The sequence below is a fragment of the Gossypium hirsutum genome, chromosome D11 (genome assembly GCF_007990345.1).
Source record: "Gossypium hirsutum isolate 1008001.06 chromosome D11, Gossypium_hirsutum_v2.1, whole genome shotgun sequence".
Classification (NCBI taxonomy): Eukaryota; Viridiplantae; Streptophyta; class Magnoliopsida; order Malvales; family Malvaceae; genus Gossypium; species Gossypium hirsutum.
The window spans coordinates 2,484,328-2,506,579 of record NC_053447.1 but is presented as its reverse complement, the minus strand read 5'-3'; the positions used below and the strand labels follow the sequence as shown (position 1 = coordinate 2,506,579).

Sequence of the window (22,252 nt, the reverse complement as noted above, 5' to 3'; positions counted from 1 at the left end):
TGATGCCAAAATCTTACTTAAATTGCAACTCAAATAGCTATTGCTTTTAGGACATTGACTAAATTACTTATATGACTAAATCTTTAATCAATGTTTGTGTTTACTCCAAAAACCTAATTATTATTTGCCCCTCTAATAGTACCAGAGTGGTCATGGCAGTTGGCTTAGAGCCTCTACCATTAAAAAAGGGTTAATATTATTTATTTATTTATTTAAAGTGGCTAATGTAATAATTATCTTTAAATGCTTTGATTTAGTGATGCCTTTTAGAAGGGGAAGGACAAGTGTATGAGTGAGTATATGGGTCATTTTTATAAATAAAAAAAATTAATTTCTTAAAAAAATCCTTAAACTACTACGTTTTTTTAAAAATAATTTTTAAATTATTTTTATAGTTAAATAAACGTCTATTGAGCTCTTGATTTTTATATGAAAAAAAATTATTTTGAACTTCAGGTTCTTAATTTATCGTTAATGTAATAGAAATTCTATATACTTTTAACATTGGCATAAAATTTAAAAGAGTGATTAAACTATTCTCATCAGATTCACATTAGTATAAAATTCAAATTTTTTTTACTTTAATATTAAAATAAAAGGCTTTTATGGATAAAAATTATATATTAAGGGGCCTATTTAACTACAAAAATAACATAAGGACTTATTTAAACAAGGTATAATAGTTTAAGGGCTTTTTAAATATATTAGCCAAAAAAGAAAAAGTGGGCGAGGATCATAATTATTAAATGAATATTTGGTCCGTGTAACACACGTGCTATGGAGAGTGTTTGACTTAAGGATATCTTACACTGTCATCATTGTCAGGAGTTTTTGGTGCGGGAATCAATTAAAAGCAGTTAATATCAGTTTAAACTAAAATTAAGTAATTAACCATGGTTTAATTTAATTAAGTTAACAAGCCCCCTCTCATTATTTTTTTATTGTTGGGTTTCACTGTTACCCTCCCTTCACCACTCATCAAGCCATTGACAAAGAAAGAATCAAATATGCTTTTAATTTCTACAAAGACATCTCATTTGTTGCTTTATTGTTTCACTGTTCATACATAAAAAACCAAACTAAAAAGCAAACAAAAAGGGTCCATTTTTATTTATTTATTTATATCCCTTTAGGCTACCGCTTCATGCCTTAGTCACAAAGAGAAAGGAACAGCAGCAACAGCGGCAACAGCAGCAGCAGCAAGAGGAGAATCTCTTGTTCCTATTTCACTTCATTCTCTTTCTTCTTCTTCTTTTTTTCTCGTAACATTCTAAAGGTAAGCTTTTTTCTCCTTTTCTTCTTAACTGCAACAAATTTTTTTTTCTTTTTCACTCATCAAGAACCCTTTTTTTTTAAAAATGTTTTTGAAGTACCTGTTTTGATCAACTTTGTTATGTGTTTTTAGTTGGTTTATGTAGGCTCAAGGTTAATTAGAATGCAGAGTTAAATTTGTTACTATAATTCAAAAGGCTTGTTAATAGGTACCCTGTTTTTTTTTTTTTGGGGGGGGGGGGCGCTGGGGATGGGGGGAGTAGATCAAAACCAGTGTCGGTTGCTACTAGCAAAATCGTTTTTTTTTTTAGAAGTGACAAAACCCAGTTTACCAAATTTGGAGCTTGTTTGGTCTATTCATGTTTTGAGCATCAGTTGTCACTTTTGGCATTTCAAACTTGAAGGATATACGGGGTTGAATTCATATGGCTTTTTGTTCCTGTTATTGGTTCTGATTGTATTTGTTACTGTGTTTTTTCTTTGAAGATTTTTTCAAACAGTCGGTGGTGTTCTGCAATTATCGAAGGCAAAAGAGGGTGCTTATTTGTTTATTTATTTGCTGTTTCCTGTCATGGTTTCGAGGTCTTATTCTAATCTCTTGGACCTTGCCTCCGGTGATTCCCCGAGTTTCGGTGGGGAGCGAAAGAGGTTTCCTCGAGTAGCGACCGTCCCCGGGCTATTGTCCGAGGTTGACGATGAGACCTGCAACAGTGTTGGCTCTGAGGCTCCTTCTTCTGTTTCTCAAGAACGGATGATTATAGTAGGGAACCAGCTTCCACTTCGAGCACATCGAAACGAAGACAATGGAGAATGGTGCTTTAGTTGGGACGAAGATTCGCTTCTTTTGCAACTCAAAGACGGGCTCGGAGAAGATTTAGAAGTCATCTATGTAGGTTGTTTGAAAGAACAAGTTGCTCTGAATGAACAAGACGATGTCGCCCAAACATTGCTCGAAACTTTCAAATGTGTCCCTGCATTCATACCTCCCGAGCTTTTTACCAAGTTCTACCATGGATTCTGTAAACAACATCTGTGGCCTTTATTTCATTACATGCTCCCTTTATCACCAGATCTCGGGGGTCGGTTCGATCGTTCCCTATGGAAAGCTTATGTTTCGGTGAACAAGATTTTCGCTGATAAAGTGATGGAAGTGATAAGCCCTGATGATGATTATGTTTGGGTTCATGACTATCATTTGATGGTTTTACCGACATTTTTGAGGAAGAGGTTTAATAGGGTGAAACTCGGATTCTTCCTCCATAGCCCGTTCCCGTCATCTGAAATATATAGGACACTTCCCGTGAGAGATGAAATTCTAAGAGCATTACTCAACTCCGATCTCATCGGGTTTCATACTTTTGATTATGCTAGGCACTTCCTCTCATGTTGTGGCAGAATGCTTGGTCTTTCTTATCAATCAAAGCGTGGTTACATAGGGCTTGAATATTACGGTCGCACGGTCAGCATTAAAATACTTCCGGTCGGGATTCATATAGGACAACTCCAATCCGTGCTGAACCTTCCTGAGACTGCAGCTAAGGTGGCTGAGTTGCGGGATCAATTTAGGGGTCAAACCGTTATGCTCGGAGTTGACGACATGGACATTTTTAAGGGGATCAGCTTGAAGCTTTTGGCCATGGAGCAATTGCTTATGCAACATCCCGAGAATAGAGGTGAAGTCGTATTGGTTCAAATCGCAAATCCCGCGAGAGGCCGAGGAAGAGATGTACAAGAGGTCCAGTCTGAAACTTATGCCACGGTGAAGAGGATTAATAATAGGTTTGGAAGACCAGGATATGATCTGGTTGTTTTGATTGATACCCCACTCCAGCTTTACGAGCGAATTGCTTATTACGTTATTGCTGAGTGTTGTCTGGTTACAGCAGTGAGGGATGGGATGAATCTTATACCCTATGAGTATATTATATGCCGACAAGGAAATGAAAAGCTAGACGAGACCCTAGGGCTCGATCCATCGGCACCAAAAAAGAGCATGTTGGTTGTGTCTGAATTTATTGGATGCTCACCATCTCTGAGTGGGGCAATCCGAGTAAATCCATGGAATATCGATGCCGTGGCTGAAGCTATGGATTCTGCACTAATTGTCTCCGAGGCCGAAAAGCAACTGCGGCACGAAAAGCACTATAGATACGTGAGTACGCATGATGTGGCATATTGGGCACGCAGCTTTTTGCAGGATCTCGAGAGGGCATGTGGGGATCATTTGAGGCGGAGGTGCTGGGGAATCGGTTTTGGTTTAGGGTTCCGAGTAATAGCTTTGGATCCAAATTTTAGGAAGCTTTCTGTTGAGCATATTGTTTCAGCTTACAGGAGAACCAAGAACCGAGCAATTCTTTTGGATTATGATGGCACCTTGATGCCGACCGGTTCATTAAATACTACTCCCAATATAGAGGCTGTCGGAATCTTGAACAATCTGTGCCAAGATCCCAGGAACGTTGTTTTCCTTGTTAGTAGAAAAGATAGAAAGATTCTAACCGAATGGTTTTCCTGTTGTAAAAAGCTCGGACTCGCAGCAGAGAACGGTTATTTTATCAGGTGTGCTTCTTTGATCTCGTCATCCATTCTTTGATTTGCCACTGCTTATGTAGAAAATAGATTTGGTTCATTCTTGTTGCCAACAAGCTCGGCTTATTTTAGGTTTTGCAAACTATAACAGAGCTAGTCTTAATTATTAGTCCGATTCTTTGCAAACTATAATTGTTATTAACTTATCCTTTTACTATTTGTTGTTTTTTCCCAGGCCGAACCATGATTCAGATTGGGAAACATGTGTCTCGCTGCCTGACTTTGATTGGAAGCAGATTGCCGAGCCGGTGATGAAATTATACACTGAAACAACAGATGGTTCTACCATCGAGACGAAAGAGAGTGCGCTTGTGTGGAATTACCTGTATGCCGATCCTGATTTTGGATTTTGCCAGGCTAAGGAGCTTTTAGATCACCTCGAAAGCGTTCTTGCTAACGAGCCGGTTTCAGTTAAGAGTGGCCAGCACGTTGTAGAAGTTAAACCTCAGGTTAGTACATACACAATGGCATATCAATCTCCATCATTACTCTTACAACGTAACTGATCAGGGCAGGGTTTTACAACTTGTAATTGCTTCGTGCTGTTAATTTCGCAGGGTGTGAACAAGGGCCTTGTTGCCGAACATCTTCTCACGACAATGAGACAAAAAGGAAAGCTTCCGGATTTCGTTCTTTGTATCGGAGACGACCGGTCAGACGAGGACATGTTCGAGGTCATCATGCGTGCAAAGACCAGTCCCCGTCTCTCCCCGGTTGCCGAGGTGTTTGCTTGCACTGTCGGCCAGAAACCGAGCAAAGCCAAATACTACGTGGAAGACCGAAGCGAGATTTTGAGAATGTTGCAGGCTTTAGCCAATGCTTCTGAACAGGCTGCAAAGACCGCTCCCACCCCAGCTTCTTGCGGTGGACTAATTATCAACAGAGAGTGACCAGCTCCGGTCTTTCGATCATCCTACATGGTTTTCACATCAAACTGTACATTGCAGTTATCAATTGGTAGAGTTTTCTAGTTAAAAAAAAAACAGAGCATGAGAATATTGAATTTCTGGTCTTTCTTATATGTAATGTCGAATAAATGGAGATAGTTTTGTCAAAAATGCCTTTTGGATCGTGCTTGTTGTAGCTTCTATTGTGAGTTTTTACAAAGTTATCCCTTATGTTCTCTTTTTTCCATCTCCTTTGTTCTTTGTTACCCTGCTTTCTGCTAGTTTATTAATATAATTTTTTTCAGGTATTTTTTTGCCTGTTCTGATAATGGCATTATTTTTAGAATATAATTTTTTAAAGAAATTAACCCTAGTGTAGGCAAAGACTTGATTTTAACAGCTAAAAATATATGTTCTTTTTCCTGTAAAGGCCTCAGCAGAAAACAAACAATCCAAATTCACATCAATTACAGCAGAAAAAAAAAATTACACATCAGCTAAAACACAACTTCATTAGAACAATGCTCTATTTCAATGTCCAAGAAGCAAATATTGTGGACTCATCAAAGCAAAACCATTTAAAAAGTTTCCTTTGATAGTAAGACTCGGCAGTGGCGACAAATCCGGAAAGACAATAAACCTAATTTGGCACTTAGAATCCGGAAAGACAACAAACTAGAGCATTGTGTCACTGTACATACATACATAACATGCAAGCATTAGCATTATAAAGCATCACAGTAAAAAACAATAATATTATGAGGAATCCAAACAATAGAAAAGGGCTGAAGATGGAAAACATCACGGTTGTTGCAATCCGCAGCCGTACAAATATGGGATTTGAGAACACTAGTAGAGATACACAAAGCATGAGCATTTCTATATAAGGTTACACTCCAAACATCCACGTTACGAAAACAAGTGTTCATATATTCCTAGCCAATACTTTTTTGCTGGAATCAGCTTGTTGAAAGTACGATTATAAAAGCTGTCACCATGACCAATTATGGTGGAAACATAAACTGCTAAAAAAGGCATTCAGATCCAAAAAAAAAACAGGGTCTGTCATTTTCGACAGCAGTAGAAACTGTTGGCAGTCATAACAAATGCGATAAATGCCATAAAAACAGGATGCGGAAACAGGACAAATGAAAACACAGTTATGTAAAACCAGCATGATTTTGCATAAGGTTTATGTGTCAACAGATTTTACATTCCCCACATCCTTTCCGAGATATCAGGCCATGCAACAAAGATAACCCTAATCCCATGTTAGTAAACCCTAAAGTAAATCAAAACCTTTCCTCCATTCTAATAATTCTCATATATCATTAACAGTTATCTGCAATTAATCCAATACGAATAAACCATTCACTTGGCATGCAAATCTAAAAAGTTTTCCTCATTGAGAGAATTAAAAAAGAAAAGAAATTGACATTTTTAATCCATTTAAGGTACTCAATGCTTTTGTTTGCAACTTAGCCTGCAAACTAGAAGCACTTACCAAATTTAATCTTTAAGGGAAAAGAAGGAAACCCTGTTCAAAACAGATAATGTTTCTAAGGAATCATACCTGATATTCAACATACCGATTATCCACAAACCATAGCAGTGAATATGAACTATCTCCTGAAGCTAAGCTTCAGAGTGTGCCAAATTATACAGCAAGTTTACAAAAGCTAATAGGGGAATGCAGTTGCATTCCTTTCCTTATAATCATTTTAGGCAAAGATTCGGATGACACCGTAACGGACTACCAAATCGTTACTTCAAAGAAGAAAAACCTAATGGAGTTGTAGCAATCAATTCTTCAAAACTAAGCTCAATCGAACATGTAAAGGAGCAAATAATTTAGACAATGCAAGTAAAAAGTAAAAAAAGTAAAGGAAAATTGAAATGAAATTATCATTGGTAAAAATCAAGAAGATTAAAATGAATCTATTTGCCAAAGTTCAAATCTATAACAATTACTGAGAAAAAAAACTTAAAAGCCTCAAAGTACAACTTAAGTTCCCTAAAACGTCAAAGAGTTTTGAAAAGTACCTATCTCCAGAAGTTGGTGGACGGAATATACATGATTAGCACTTCATACCATGTAACTGTTGTCAAGAAGCTACAACTAAACTCAAAAGTTCCCAACCTAGCTATTTCAACATTGTATCAAACTGATGTCTAAAAAATGGAAAATGTGAAATTGGCTTTGCCTCCACGAGCCACTAGGATCCCATTCCTTGAACAATTGCAGCAACCCTCTGAAAACGGACTGAGCTATGCCTTTCTCATAGTCAAGAAGCCTAAAAGCTGTGTCAAACTTGGATAGAGTTCTCCATTTCTTCCCCATCGCTACAGCAAGAATTGGGCACAATTTTCCTTATTTCTTTCTCACAACTAAGAACCAGCCTTCCATCAGTCCCTACCACCGCCTCCTGGCTATACTCCTCAACTGAATCCTTCTCCACTACCACTTGCCTTTCCTTCCTATAGACCATATCACAAAAGAAATCAGTCAAAACAGTTTCATATCCTGGCATTTTTGCATAACCCGGAAAATAGTTGATGTCGATAATGAGATAACGGTTTCCGAATCGGGTATCTCTTATCACGTCAAAATTAAACAAGTTCAAGTTCATTGCCCTTCTCAACCCCTTAGCAATATCCGTCATGAAACTCTGTGGTGGCAATTCAGTGTCCTCCAAATGCATCATCTTATAGTACTTATCGTCACTTTTCTGATGAGTAGCCAAATTGGATACTTGAGAGAACGATAGAGAGCCTTGTAAACTATTCAATTTCTCCTCCGAAACGTCTGGTAATGACTTCCTTTTAACACATTTCACATATTCCCCAACCACATAAACCTTGAAAATAACCCCTCCATGGTTAATAAACTCCTGCAAAACAATCGGGGGTTTAAGCTTGTTTAACCCTTCATGGTTAAAAACGAGAGCCATTTTGTGCGATTTGGCACTCCCATCAGCTACCAAGGGCTTCGCAATAACAGGAAACTTAAGCAATTCCCAAGCTTGGTTATCAAACAAGGTTTCCCGATCGTAAATCACGATCTGTTTAGGGATCCCAAAGGTTTCGCTTTGATTTTCGATCTTGAGTTCGGACACCACCTGGAGCATCGAAATCCTATTGTGGAGCCGTTCGATTGCAGCAGGAGAATCAATGATTACAGCATTAGGGTTTTGAGAACGGAAATCCTCGAGCTGACTCCTCCAATCCTCACCGTACAACTTGTGAAGCAGGCAATCAAACGGCCCTTGATCAGCCAAAGGACGCCCCATATCGATCTTAACCAGATCGATTCCACGTGACCTCGCTTGCTTCACCAACGATTCTCGAATGAAACTGTTCTCTTTCTTCGGCAACAACGCGTAACCAATCTCGAATCTTCTCCCTCCTCCCGCCATTGCTCCTTTTTTTCCCCTTTTCTCTGTTTCTGTCAGTTGAATAAAAATCTCTCCTTCAGCTTCTTTGTCTTTAACCTTCGATCACTCGATTCAGAAAATGAAACGCTCGCTTCTTTCGCATTCCGGATTTTCTGTAGATCCAAACAAAACCAAATTATGATTAATGAAAAGAATCAATTTTTTGGATTTGTTAGGGTGGGTTTTTCTCTTCTTCTTCTTTCTTTTAAAAATATAAATTAATTTTCTTTTGGTCTTTTTCTAAGAGCCTTGGAAAAAAAATTAATTTTTTTCGCGGGGTAGAGTTGGGGACCGCAAAGGAAGAGAATGGGGAACGTATATATAGGTTCGACTAGGGTTAAGTAAGGAGAGAGAATGATAACGTAACCAGGGTTAGTATACAAGTAATAAACACGTGGCATATTCTTTTAGTTGATATGCTGATTCGCGGCGCACAATTAAAACATTCATAAATGGACGGTGGGGATGATGGTCAACGTTTGATTGACGTGATTCGGTAGTACTGGCCAAATTAGATTCAACCGGTAGATTGAATCAAAAAATTGATTGGTATATCAAATCAATTAATGAGTTAGAACTCAAAATTATTTAAAAGAGTTAAATTGGATTTTGAATAAATTAATCAAAATATTAAAATATGGAATGAATTGGTTGGATTATTTTTTTTAAATAATTTATTTAATTAAAATTAGATCAGGAGATTAATTTGATGGATTTGAGAATTGATAACTTAATTAGTTCGATTTTATCTAAAATGTAACTACTAACTATAAAGTGCAAACAAAATAAGAATTGAAACAAAATGTAAAATTAAGTAATTACATTTATCTAAAATTCACTTATCGAAATCAAACCTACACATGATATTAAAAAATAAATATATAATTACATATAAGTGAAAGTCGAACTTGAATACTCAAAAGATTATCCCATAGGCTTTGGTTTTTATTCGGTGATAGGAGGGAATTTTAGCTCATTATTATCAAGGAATTTTAAATTTTAAGCCAAAAGCCTAGCCTTAGTTTTTACAATATTAGTTGTATTTTTTTCTTTTTAAGATTTTCACGATAGATTGTGATTATATTTGTTTTGTTTTATATAATATTTAGAATTATTTATAGTTCCTACTCAGCCTATAAATAATAGGATAATGCGCTTTAGCGCGCTTAAATTTACGTCCTCTTATACTGACAATAATGTCAAGACCAATCGAATTAAGAATCAATTATCTATTATTTTACTTGTTTTATATTTGCATGGAATGGATTTAAATTAGGACTCCATACCACATTTATATGATATTTTTAAAGATGTGAGTTGTATTTTATTTTATTGGCACGTGGCTTAATTTTGGCACACTTTTTTAGAGGTGATGTGGATAACATTATCACGTGAGCTTTTGTTTTCTTCATTTTATGATTAAATGTTTTCTTTTGGAAAAATAAAGGAAAGTATATAATCCGGAACTTGTAAGTCGTAACTACCAATAGAAAATTTTGGGTTTTATTTAATACTTCAAATGGAAAAAGAAATTTTTAATTTAATTTAATTAGAGGCATATTGTACATTTTTACGATAATAAAAATATCATTTTATCATTTTAATATTTTAATATTTTATATTTTTATAATTTTTGAATGATTAAATTAAAATTTTATCATTTTTAAGGTCAAAATATAATTTTACCATTACTAATTTAAAATTTTATAAATTATAAATAATTTAAATAAAAAAAATCATTTTAAGAGAGTTGAGGCCTTTGCCAACCCTCTTAGCTTTATTACTGAACATAATCTTATGGTGAATTCAAATTGTTTACATCTATTTCGATAGTGGTTTGATTCGAGTTAGTGAGTTGAGTTGAGAAATTTTATATAAATATTATTTCTTATTTGAATGAAAATATTCTTAAATTGTAAACCATACATATTAAGATGAAGTAGACGATGAGAAATTTAAGCAAAGTAAAAGTATGAATATAAAGATCTAAACAAATATGTATGAAGGTTGTGGGTGGTACACTTGATAGGTTAAGGGTCCTGCATAATTGGCAAGATTACACCTTTTCAAGCACTCGATATGATGTTTTTGTTCTACAAGTCCATTATCTCTTTAAATATCAAAAATAATACCAAACTTGTTAAAGAGTCTCTCGACTCCATAAAAAATATTTCATTAAGTTCTCCCAATTGAATCCACCTCTCTTCAACAAATTTGATATTAAATTAGTCAAGATAAATAATTAAAAATAAAAAAATATGTTTATAAATGCATTTAATTTGTTTTTTTAAAGAAATAAAAATAAAATTCAACTTTTTTTCTTAAATTCTTTGTATTTGTAGTTAATAATTACCAAAATAACTTATTTTTTCTTATATAATTTATTAATCTAACAAATATGATAAAATCAAACATGTGATGTGAATAAAGAAAATATGTATTAAAAATAAACAAAAAAAAGCAAGGAGAGAGAGAGAGAGGTGGATTTAGGGGCTGATAGGGTCCAACATTATTAATAGAATTTTTTATTTAAATATTTTTTAATTTATAAAATTTTAAATTAATAACGATAAAATCATGTATTATTTTACTAAAAATAATAAAGATTTAATTAATTTTTTAAAAATTATAAAAATATAAATTATTAAATTGTGTCAAGAGTGTGATCAGTTGGATGCCGTATTGTGGAGGACGAAAAGCCATGCAAAGACAAATTTCTTTTTCTTTTTGGGTGTTTTGTCGGGAAGATGGAAACAACCCTCCCTTCAAAGTCTTAACCTGAAACATGGATTGATTTTGACTGAAACTGTTTTTTTTTTCTTTTTCTTAAGCACATGAAAGTGAAGCCTTTTATCTAAATGCATAAAATTTTAAACACAGCTTGTAACCTCCAAACATACGTGGCTCTCTCTGATGCCTCACAATTCAGTTTTCCTTGATATAGATTTTGAGCACAACCAACTTGCTATAGCAAATCCATTGGCAACATTAAAGTGGGTTAGTTTAGAGTTATCTACTGGCCAGGTCATTTGATTAAACTTGAAGCCCTATTAAAAAATGAGATAGTTTAAATAAAAATATAAGCTCGAAATATGAGTTTAGATAAAAAAAAGAAAACAGGCTTGACCCCAATCCGATCTAAATACATATTTTTTAAAATTTATTAAAAAAATATTTATTTTAATATTTTTAGTATATTCAATATATTATATTTTTAAATTTATTTTATATAATATTAAAATAATAATACGAGTCAAATCGTTCTTTAATAAATTTTATTAGGGTCTGATCCAGCCATGAACAGCCCAGTTGAGCTTTGGTATTTTATTATTGGAGTTGGGGGTAGTGGAAACTCATAACGTGGAGGTGGCTACCTTTTTGAGTGGTCTTTAAAAGGTCTTTCATTGAAATGTTCTAAGCCCAATTCATTGAATTACCTTGGGCCACAATAATCTATAGTGAAATGTTATTGGTTAAAATATGCTTTTGAAAACTTAAAATTTAATTTTTATATTTTTATTTCAAGCGTTTTAGATTTTAAAATTTAGATATGATTATTAAAATTATTAATTTTTTTATTAAATTTATTGGTGTAACATTTTGAAATAAAAAAAATTACGTGGTAATCATGTAACTAAAAAAATGATGTATTGAACCTAAACAAAAAAAATAACAATGTTAATACTTTGAATTTAATTTTGAAATTTAAAAAATAAATGAGCTAAATAACTAAAAAATAAATAAATTTTAAAATTTCAAGAGAATTATATAGCACATTTCAACCAATGTCTTTTTTTTTAAAAAGAAATTGACAAAATTATAAAGAATGTTAAGTAAAAACGTGAAGAAGTGGAAGGGAAAAAATGGTATTAAACAGTGACATTACGTCATCCACCTCTTTTTTTAATAATTTAATGTCACATTAACATTTTCATTTAAAAAAATCAAATCTAAATAAAAATCTTAAAATATAAAACAAAATTATTAATGTGTTATTAAACTTTCACACAATTCTTTTTCGAAAAGCAAAGACGGTGGTTCGTGAGTTTGCCGAAGATTACTAGGATGCTTCTTACATTCTTAATGTTCGATAAAGACGCCACATTGGCAATTGGTTTTTGTCGATGTAGGGTAATAATCATTTGTCTCTATGTGTAAGAAAATTTCAATATTTATCTATTTGTTTTTTCAAAATATTTATCTTTTTATAGTTAGGGTTTATTTTTTCTTTTATAATTTTTATTTTTTAAAATAAAAATATAGATAAAGATGTCAAGAATTCGACGGTAAATACGATAAAAAAATAATTAAGAATAAAATTTCAAAATCTCATGCTACATAGATAAATGGGTTATAATTGAACCAAAAGAAATGATGAAAAGGTTGTCAGCTATAGTTGCGTTAATCTGTAATAAACCGTGTATGATTTTTGGGAGCTGACGGTGGTTATGGTATTCGTTTTGGGGTATATCGGCGTTTATTTAACCATGCCCCCTTCTGATTATAGCTTCCTCAAGTTACCCAGGAGCCTTGAAGATCTTCATATTCTCAGGTTTCCTAATTTGTTAGCTCTCTTCTCAATTTCTTTTTCTTCTGTAAATTCATTTTTGAGATGTATTTTGTGGGATTCTGTTTTTGCATAATGTTACCCTGTAGAGATCACCTTGAAAGCTACACAAGCGACTATACCATACAAGTGTTGGTGGGATATAGTGTAGTATTTTCATGCAAACTTTCATGATACCGGGGACTATTTTCATGTCATTGCTCGCCGGAGCGTTGCTCGGAGTCTTCAAGGCGTAGTCCTCGTTGTGTTCACTGCCACAGCCGGTGCTTCTTCTTGCTATTTCTTGTCGAAAGTGATCGGTTGGCCCCTTGTCTTTCCCCTATGGCCTGACAAGGTAAGCTTCTTCCAATACCCATTTTTTGCAGGTTGCACAAAGAAGCGAACGACTACTGAACTATATGCTTTTCTTAAGGCTTACTCCGACTCTGCCGAACACGTTCAATAACGTCTCTTCGCCTATCGTCGACGTGCCTTATCATATCTTCTTCACCGCAACTTTCATCGGACTCATACCTGCTGCTTACATAACTGTCAGGCTATAGCCTAAACTTCTCTCTATTCTTTCTACGATCGGCATGGCAATGAAAACCCTGCTTCGATTCCGTTCTTCTTACTTCGATAATGCGTGCTTGTTCTCTGTTTCTTCTGTAGGCAGGAATAGCTTTGGGAGAGTTGAAATCAATAGGAGATCTTTTCGACTTCAACTTGATTGCCACTCTTTTCCTTATAGGACTCGTCTCCGTCCCGCCTACGCTCATTAGCAAGACCAAATCGTAGCATTTAAACGCAACATGATGTCGCTGTTTTTCCGGTTGATGAAACTTCACACTGATCCTACCGACGGCTAAGACGAAGAAGGTCTGATCCGGGAAGTTGTTATTCATCAAAATCTTTTCCATGCATTGTATTTTGCTTTAATCAATTCTCAGGTTTGAGTCTGTATAAGGAAAGGAACATTCAGTTTCAATTTATATAATTATTGCCAACAATTGTCTAAACCCTTTGAAGAAGCTAAGTAACTTTCACAAGCAATTAGTTGCAATTTTCTAAACTTTTTTTAAAAATAACAAAAAAAAAATTCCATTGATAAAGATCCCTTAAAACAACCAAAAAACGTTGATATAAAAAATGGTAAACTATTAAAATAGTCACTTTTATCGGTTTTAGTTTATATTTTAGTGATTTATGTTTGAAATGTTATGTTTTAGTCACTTGTGTTATTGTATTGTAACATTTAAGTCACTGAACCATTAATTGCCGTTAACAGTGTAACAGTAAGTAGACGTGGCACGTTAAATCATAATTTCAAACGAAAATTTTAGTGTAAAAGTACTTTTTTGCCCTGAGCAATTTAATTCTTTTCTTTTATATTCTTTTAACTTTCTTTTTTTTCTTTATTATTCATTCTCTTCTACTTCTCTCTTAGTTTCCCTCTCTTCTCCATTTCTTTTAATGTAATTTTTCTATGTTTTCTATTTGTTAAAGAAAAACATAAAAGAACAAGTTAAAAAACATAAAAGAATAAATTAAATTGCTCAAAACGAAAAATATAGGGACCGATTTTATAATTTAACCTAAAATTTTATTTAATATGATGATTTAACGTGCTACATCAATTTACTATTATACTATTAACTGCAATTAATGACTCAGTGACTAAAATGTTACAACTCGATAACGTAAGTGATTAAAACATAATATTTCAAACATAAATAATTAAAATGTAACTTGAACTAAATAAAAATATCTATTTTAATAATTTACCATATAGAAAATGGCTGTTAATAAAACCACATAATAAAATTAACATTTAATGTAAATACATATTACATGTACAGGAAATAGCTGAGATATGATCAAAATCAACTAATCACGTATATTTCTTGTAGCATCATTGATAGCTTAGTAAATAAAGTTAGCATTGATGTAATAGTATTACACAAAAACAGTATCTAATGTCCACTTAATTTGAAAGAACCCTTTTTTTCATTTTAAAATACTGGAACCAGAGGAGCGGAAATTCCAAAAATGTCATCCAATTCGTCTTCTTCATTATCACCATCGTCTTCCTCTGTTTCCCACATGAAGTGTGCGTAAGATCCAAGCACCATGCTGTAAAATAATATACACCAAGAAACTGAGTTTGGGTTTTGCAATTATAAGGATATAAAGTGTGAAATAGTGGGTTTTTTTTTTCAGTTTACCAGTCATCGGGAGACGCAGTCATGGCTCGGTCGAAGTAAGATCTCGCTCGGCTTTTGTCTCTGTGTCTTTCCCATATTAACTTTGCGTACAATGATAAAACCTCTCCGTCGCCGGGACTCACTAAAATGGCTCTGCCGTAATACTCCTCGGCTCTCTCCGTATCCTTTTCGACCTTCGAAAAACCAAAGAAAATCGGGTTATTTGTTTAAACCTGGTAGTCGTAGTGATTAATGTTATTGTTGATGTTAAATCTTTTACCTCGTGCAAGAATTTGCCGTAGTTTCTTAAGAGAAGTGAATCGGCGGGATTCAGATTCAACATTCCTCGATAGTAATCGCTGATCTTGCTCTTATGATCGAACGAATCATCTCTGTGACTGCCACCATGTTTCCCGCCTTTTCCTAATCCGTCACCTGAAAAACCGATCTCCTCCTTTGGGATACTGGATTCCGGCCAAACCGGCGCGAAACTCGGCCCCCTATCGCTTCCGTTTCTAGTCGCCAACGCTCGGAGTTCCCTATCTACTTCGTCCTCCGACGCACACTCTTCCTCCGGTATCCCGGCCGAGATACATCGAGATCCGACGGGAGACCGAGACACTGACCTTGCAATATCGGAATCGGACAAGGCTCGCCTTATATGCGGGTGAGTTCCCTTGGGCTTCCGTTTATCCATTGGGGAAAGCAAAGATATTAAAGGAGAGCTAAGGGTTCTCTGATCGGCGGAGTAAAGACCGGCGAACGAACTTTGACGTGAAAGAGAAACCTTCAGTGAAGAAGTGGTGAGAGACGGTGACGTGACCGGAATCGAACCCCCTCTCAAAATCACAGCTTTCATAGCTGAAGAGCGTTTGTTTCTCGGGAAAAAAAAGGTTTTACAGGTTCAGTTACCGTTAGGCCTTTGAAATGGGAGAGCTTTACGTCGATATAAATAGTTGCATGTTAGAGAGACATGTGGTGAGGGTAGTTGACTTTGAAAATCAAGGATATTGCGACACGTGTAAGAGAACACGTCGGCGTCGGCTTTGCCGAAGAGTGATGACCGGAAGAACCCCACTTTCTTTGTGGGGTCACGAGAAATGGCTGATTCAATTGTGTAAGAAGGTGCTGCCACGTGTTTAGGATAGTTCCGGTTGCATGAAATTTGTAGTTTCTCGAAAATAAAAGGCTTAGTAATTTACATATTTTAAAAAAATTCGATTTCACCGTCAATTTTTTTAAAAAAGTTCAATTATTTTTTAATCAAAATACTAATTAAAAGATTGAGTTTTTAAATGTGGTACTTAATATTATAATTTACGTGTACTTCTTGATAATTATTTTTTAATTTCTATAAACTTTTTTAATTTCATTTTTAAATATTTTTATAAAATTTAAATTATTTATTAATGTATCATATAATATAAATAGTTTTATATCAATATAAAATATAAAAAAATTATCATATCAATATCGTTAAAAATTAATGCTTTAATGAGTATTTTATTGTAAAGAGATGCAACCATAATGTAAGAACATAAATATTTTATGCGATGTTTTAATTAATTAATTATTTTATATTTATATTATATAATTATATTTTTATAATTTTTGGTTAGTAAAGAACAACATAAAAGTGAAATAATGTTAAAAAAACTCAAAGCGAAGTAAAAAAAAAGTTTAGTTAAATTTATTATTTTATTTAAACTAATAAATAATTACACTTAAAAATACTCATCTTAGAAAACATTTTAATTTTAATTTAAAAACATTTATTTCAATAAATATTATAAAACCACGTTGCAAATGATATGTAATATAAAGTCCAATCTCAGCCCAAATCACAATCCCTTCCTAAATCTTGCCTTGCCGTGGGCTTAAGCCTACTTGGTTTATTTTATTTATAGGAGTACATATAGAAATTGGAATTTTTCTTAATGAAAAAGAAAAAAAGAAAAAGCTGTTTTTGTTAAAAGAATATGAGGGGTTGAGTAGGCAGAGTTTTGAGTATTAGCCTTCACTTTCTCATTTTTACTTTCACCTTCAAAGTTCAAAGTAAAATTTTAAAAAAAAATTCCACCGTGAATCTACAAAAATCAACATTGTCGCGAGAAATTTTCAATTAAGCCCATTTATCCTTGAATTGAAATATGTTATTTGACAAATTTATTCAGAGTGTGACATAATTATCACTAATTTACATACTAAGAACATGACATAATTTCACTAACAATATAATTTACAATTATATTGATACACTATTAATATTTATCATTTTTGACAAAGGTTACTATTTGCAATTAAGGAACTTAAAAAATTTATTTATTTAAAATTTCAAAAATTTTCACTAATTAATTTCCAATAACAGATGTTTTAATTTCTTGGTAATAGTGTTTTGTTTCAATAAATTCACCCAATAAATACTAAAGTATTATAAACAAATAAATACTTAACAATAAAATGTGTCATGCATTTATCTGTCATTTTACACATATCAACTTTCAGCTATCAACTAAGTTTTACCAAACATTTTTAAATAAACAATTAATAGAATCAGTTAATCAAACTAATTCAACAATCAACCAATTACCGCACATGGCTAATTGTCAAATTATTTGTATGTAAATATTGATTAATATGGATGTTGTAATAAATGATATAATCACAACGAGAATACCAAAAAGAGTTATTCATGCTCAAGCAAGTTTCAACAATACCATTGTTACTGTTACAGATGTATGGGGTCAAGTAATCTCTTGGTCCTCCGCTGGCACTTGTGGATTCAAGGGTACAAGAAGGGGGACCCCTTTGCTGCTGTCCCCCTTTTGCTGCTCAAACCACAGTGGGAAATGCTATTCGAGTAGTAGTAGACCAAGGTAGGCAACGAGCAGAAGTTATGATAAAATGTCCCGGTCTCGGAAGAAATGCAACATTACGGACTATTCGTAGAAGTGGTATACTATTAAGTTTCATACGGGATGTAACCCTTATGCCACATAATGGTTGTAGACCCCATAAAAAGAGATGTATGTAGAAATTTCAAGTAAAATAAATAATTAAACTTAAATAATGAAGACATACTTATAATCATTAATTTAAAACAAAGGGATTTGTTTTTGTAAAATACCTAAAAATAATAAAACAATCCATCTCCACTTCAATATATTTAAAAATATTGTGAAATACCTAAAAATAAAGAATTTAACAAATTCTTTTAGGAAATTGAAGGTTTAATTAAATATTTTAAAAATATTGTGAGATGGATAACAATTTTCAAAAACTTTAAAAATACTTAATTAAAATTTTCAAAAAAATTAAAAGGCTTAAAGTTCTCAAAATATTTCATCCAACCCAAATTGGATTTATATAAACTCAGTATGAAATCCAAAGGAAATACTTTTGTTTTTTTTTTACTGAACTACGATATAATTCAAGTGATGTACTTTAATTTTCCACGAAAATCGGCACGAGAAAAAAAATCTTTTCTTGAATTGTCTGAGAGAGAAAAACCAATCACTTTTAAGATAAGAAAAGGACAAAAAAATATACACTCAGGAAAAAAAGAAGGGTATGCGACAAGTTTACGCATGGTTTCTTTGGCAGTATCAACACTGTTTATCTCTTCTCCAAACTTGCAGTGAGACAGTTCAACAAGTTTTCAATCTTTTTTTCCAGAAAAAAAAAATAAGAAAAAGAAATATCTGAAAAAAAATTCTTTTGTGTGCTCTGTTGATTTTCTTTTGTTTATGATATTTAAAAGTACAATTTATCTCTAAATTTCATTCCACATATAAAAGATATATCTATTTCTGTATTTTTCCCACTTTCATTATCCTTAACAAATAATATATTTTTCCAACATGTCTAGACTATTTTTTTTAAAAAAATTTTAAGGTCGTAGATCTAAATCCAAATCTTTCAACTAAAATTTCCTTTTTCTCCGTTTCTATCTTTGTTTGATCTGTTGTGTTGTTGTCTTAAATATTTTTTGAAATTTTTAGTTCAAATTTAGGTTCTTTAGATGTATACTAAAATACCCATTTCTCAAATCTCTAGGAATCTCACTTTTTAACTTAAAATTTTCTTCCATTTTCATGTAATTTTAGTTTCTGGGTAGGTTTCCTCTTCCATGTTTCTTACTTAATTTAGGGTTTTCTTGGAAAAAAAAATTTCGTTTCTTTTTTCTACTCATGGATTACAGTAGAGAGAACGTAGTTCATGTAATTCCGACAAATGATAATTGGGTCCCGAATTCAAGTGACCCATCAGTTTGGGCAACAGAAGAAGATTATCGTGTTTGGAACAACCAAGAAACCTCCACCGACACGCTTCTTTCCAATTCCGACCAGCCACCGAACAAGAAACCAAGAAATTCCCAGGATTTAAACACTAGGTCCAGAGCCATAGGCAAGATGTTCTTCAAGACCAAGCTTTGTTGCAAGTTCAAGGCCGGGACTTGTCCTTACATTTCGAATTGCAACTTCGCTCACAGCACCGAAGAGCTCCGCCGTCCACCTCCTAACTGGCAAGAAATCGTGGCTGCACACGAAGAAGAGAAAGGGATCCTGTCGGAGCCGAGGGAAGAATTTCAAATCCCATCTTTAGGGTCTACCAGTTTCTCAGGAGAAACACAGAGGTCATATAAAGGAAGGCATTGCAAGAAGTTCTATTCGGAGGAAGGGTGTCCTTACGGTGATAATTGCACCTTTTTGCACGACGAGCAGTCCAAGAATAGAGAGAGTGTAGCTATAAGTTTGGGCCCCGGAGGGTACGGTGGTGGTGGCGCCGGCGGAGGAGGAAGTGGCGGTGGTGGTGGGAATGGATCAAATGCAAAGCCGTCTAATTGGAAGACAAGGATTTGTAATAAGTGGGAACTTACTGGTTATTGCCCTTTCGGAAATAAATGCCATTTTGCTCATGGAGCTGCAGGTATGATTTTATTGATTGCTTGGTTTGCCATTTTCATATAGATTATGGAAAGTATTTATGGGTTTCGATTGTTCGTTATTGGTATTAGTTATTCAGTTAAAAGAAGCTAGCATTTAGCAAGGAACAGGATTACTTTTGTTCAATTGTTATGAGTATACAGGGATTGTTTGTTTGGTGGGTATGCTATTGTATACCTAAATGATATTTGAGATTACTGTGGTAGTATGCAATAATTTGTTAAAGCAATCCTCTTTTGCAGAACTTTGATCTTTTACGTATGATTTAGCTTAAACCGATGTGTGGGGTGATGCAAACCAGATAGATGTGTGTGTGTTTTTTCCAGTGTATATAGGGTTATTTTGCTGTGTGTCAAGGATGAATGTATACATATTTCTTCTTATTGCAGAACTACACAGATACAGAGGGGGCCTCGGTGATGCAGAAACTAAGGATACTAATGCTACCTTGTCCGACTCGAAGCAAGGTGGAGGAATGCCTTTGAGAACTCCTTCAGACCCCGCGGCGGCATCAGTTCCCCAACTTCTGGTTTCAGACGTTTACCACTCGCAAAGGACATCGATTGTACTCCAAAGGCCGGGGCAAAGAACTCTTCAGAAATGGAAAGGTCCAGATAAAATCAGTCTTATATATGGTGACTGGATCGATGATATTCAATAAACTCATTTCTTTCGAGTACCGTAACCCGGGACGGTAAACAGCCTTTCTTCGGGACAATGAATAGTCGATAGGGTCGTGCACGTAGGCCTTGGGGGGGTAATCTTTTTTTCCTTTTTTTCTTTTACTCATTTCATTTCAAAGTCTTTAATGGATCCTTTAGCTTATGTACGAGGGATTTTATTGAATGGCTCTAGACTTTGCCCTTGTTATCAAATACCCTTTTTATTTCATTATTTTTGTTTTTTTCTTTAAAAAATTGATCTAATTGGTGTGCAACAAATAGTAAAGAGATCAAGGGCTGATATTAAGTTAATCACAAAATGGTCCACATCATATTTTCACCGAGGAGGACTCGTTCAATAGCCAAAAATATGATGCATTACCAAGCATTAACTTTCCAAATTAAGCTTACCAATTTTTCATACTCCAAAAACACTTTGACAATGTCGCCTTGCTTTTCTCTTCCCTCTCAACACAACAAAGAAGAAGAATCTATCTCGTTTTTTCTTTCATCAATGCGAAAATACTCGGCCGGAACCATCTATACTCCGGCCACCGATACCCAGTTTATTCAATGTCGACATCGACGTTTTCTAGTCACGCGCAAGGACCCTCGTCGAATGCCAGCCCGCCATTGGCGATAATTATATCAGTAATTTTGCTTGTTTTGTTTGCCTTTGGTTTTCTCACCATATTCTTTTGTAGGTGCATCCTGCAAAACCTTGTTAGTATGTGGAGTCGACGGCAGAATCCTTCAGGTGCCGTCAATGCCGCCGCAGGTGCAGATATGAGTAATGGCCTCGATCCAGAACTAATACAAGCTTTCCCTACGTTTTATTATTCCAGTGTCAAAGAGTTTCGCCGCGAAAAATATGGCCTAGAATGCGCTATTTGCTTAGGAGAGTTCAATGATAACGATATGCTTCGACTTTTGACAATTTGTTGTCATGTTTTCCATAAAGAATGCGTTGATCTATGGCTTGAATCGCATAAAACTTGTCCGTTTTGTCGCGGGGAGCTAGACGAGCCTAGGCAGTCGTTAGACAAATCACCTATGATTGTCCGTAGCAATTCCATGCGTGAAATCGGAGCAAGCCAAAGTCCATTACAAGATGCTGTTTGCATCGACATTAGAGAAGATGATGATGACAAGGACACTGTTGGTGAGCGAGAAAATGGAGCACAAACATCTTCTAATACAAATCAAGAACACAGTAGGATCCAAAAATTTTCGAGATGGAATTCAACCGGCCACTCCATACCTAGGACTAGAGAAGAGGATAGATATACTTTGAGATTGCCTGAACATATCAAAAAACAGTTTGTAAGGGGACACAAGATTGCAAAAAGTTGTATTACCTTTGGTGAATTCACAAGCCCTTCCGACTACCGGAATCAAGGCTCCGGTAAACCATCAGAGACACTCCAAGGAGACATCGATAAAGTTTAAGTTTTTAGGAACTTTTTTTTTTCTTTTATTCTCACAAAAGCTCAATTTTGATATTATGTTAGGAAAATTCTTAATAGAGTTTATATTACAAGTAGTATGTGACAACATTTTTCAGTTCTTATTGATTTTTTATTCTCATAAGAATTTTTATTAATTTGAGTTGAGAGAACCGAATATACTTTATTTTTTCAAATTTAAAGTCTCGGCCCATGATATTCATGCACAGTATATTGAATGTGGAAGAAAATTGTGAACTTAAACGT

General features: G+C 34.3%; 5 protein-coding genes and 1 pseudogene across 5 annotated transcripts; 4 read left to right on the top strand and 2 right to left on the bottom strand.

Moving 5' to 3' along the window:
* The first annotated feature begins 1,060 nt into the window (after positions 1-1,060).
* Positions 1,061-4,995, top strand: LOC107912171 (alpha,alpha-trehalose-phosphate synthase [UDP-forming] 5). The gene is made up of 4 exons (XM_016840242.2): positions 1,061-1,276; positions 1,759-3,831; positions 4,037-4,310; positions 4,419-4,995. Exons 2-4 carry the CDS (start codon positions 1,844-1,846, stop codon positions 4,749-4,751), a joined length of 2,595 nt encoding a protein of 864 aa, XP_016695731.2. The 5' UTR covers positions 1,061-1,276; positions 1,759-1,843; the 3' UTR covers positions 4,752-4,995.
* A 1,634-nt stretch (positions 4,996-6,629) lies between these two features.
* Positions 6,630-8,471, bottom strand: LOC107912173 (inositol-tetrakisphosphate 1-kinase 1). Its single transcript, XM_016840244.2, has one exon. The coding sequence runs from the start codon at positions 8,162-8,164 to the stop codon at positions 7,055-7,057; it is 1,110 nt and encodes a 369-aa protein (XP_016695733.1). The 5' UTR covers positions 8,165-8,471; the 3' UTR covers positions 6,630-7,054.
* Positions 8,472-12,536: 4,065 nt separating this feature from the next.
* LOC121223614 (uncharacterized membrane protein At4g09580-like) lies at positions 12,537-13,755 on the top strand (annotated as a pseudogene).
* Positions 13,756-14,528: 773 nt separating this feature from the next.
* LOC107911284 (uncharacterized) lies at positions 14,529-15,839 on the bottom strand. Its single transcript, XM_016839152.2, has 3 exons — positions 15,213-15,839; positions 14,954-15,126; positions 14,529-14,861 (listed from the first exon to the last, which is right to left on the bottom strand). Exons 1-3 carry the CDS (start codon positions 15,789-15,791, stop codon positions 14,741-14,743), a joined length of 873 nt encoding a protein of 290 aa, XP_016694641.2. The 5' UTR covers positions 15,792-15,839; the 3' UTR covers positions 14,529-14,740.
* A 2,552-nt stretch (positions 15,840-18,391) lies between these two features.
* LOC107912174 (zinc finger CCCH domain-containing protein 12) lies at positions 18,392-20,769 on the top strand. The gene is made up of 2 exons (XM_016840245.2): positions 18,392-19,861; positions 20,268-20,769. Exons 1-2 carry the CDS (start codon positions 19,123-19,125, stop codon positions 20,537-20,539), a joined length of 1,011 nt encoding a protein of 336 aa, XP_016695734.1. The 5' UTR covers positions 18,392-19,122; the 3' UTR covers positions 20,540-20,769.
* Positions 20,478-22,143, top strand: LOC107912175 (RING-H2 finger protein ATL29). The gene is made up of 2 exons (XM_041105477.1): positions 20,478-20,635; positions 21,245-22,143. The coding sequence occupies exon 2, from the start codon at positions 21,270-21,272 to the stop codon at positions 21,987-21,989; it is 720 nt and encodes a 239-aa protein (XP_040961411.1). The 5' UTR covers positions 20,478-20,635; positions 21,245-21,269; the 3' UTR covers positions 21,990-22,143.
* Positions 22,144-22,252: the final 109 nt, after the last annotated feature.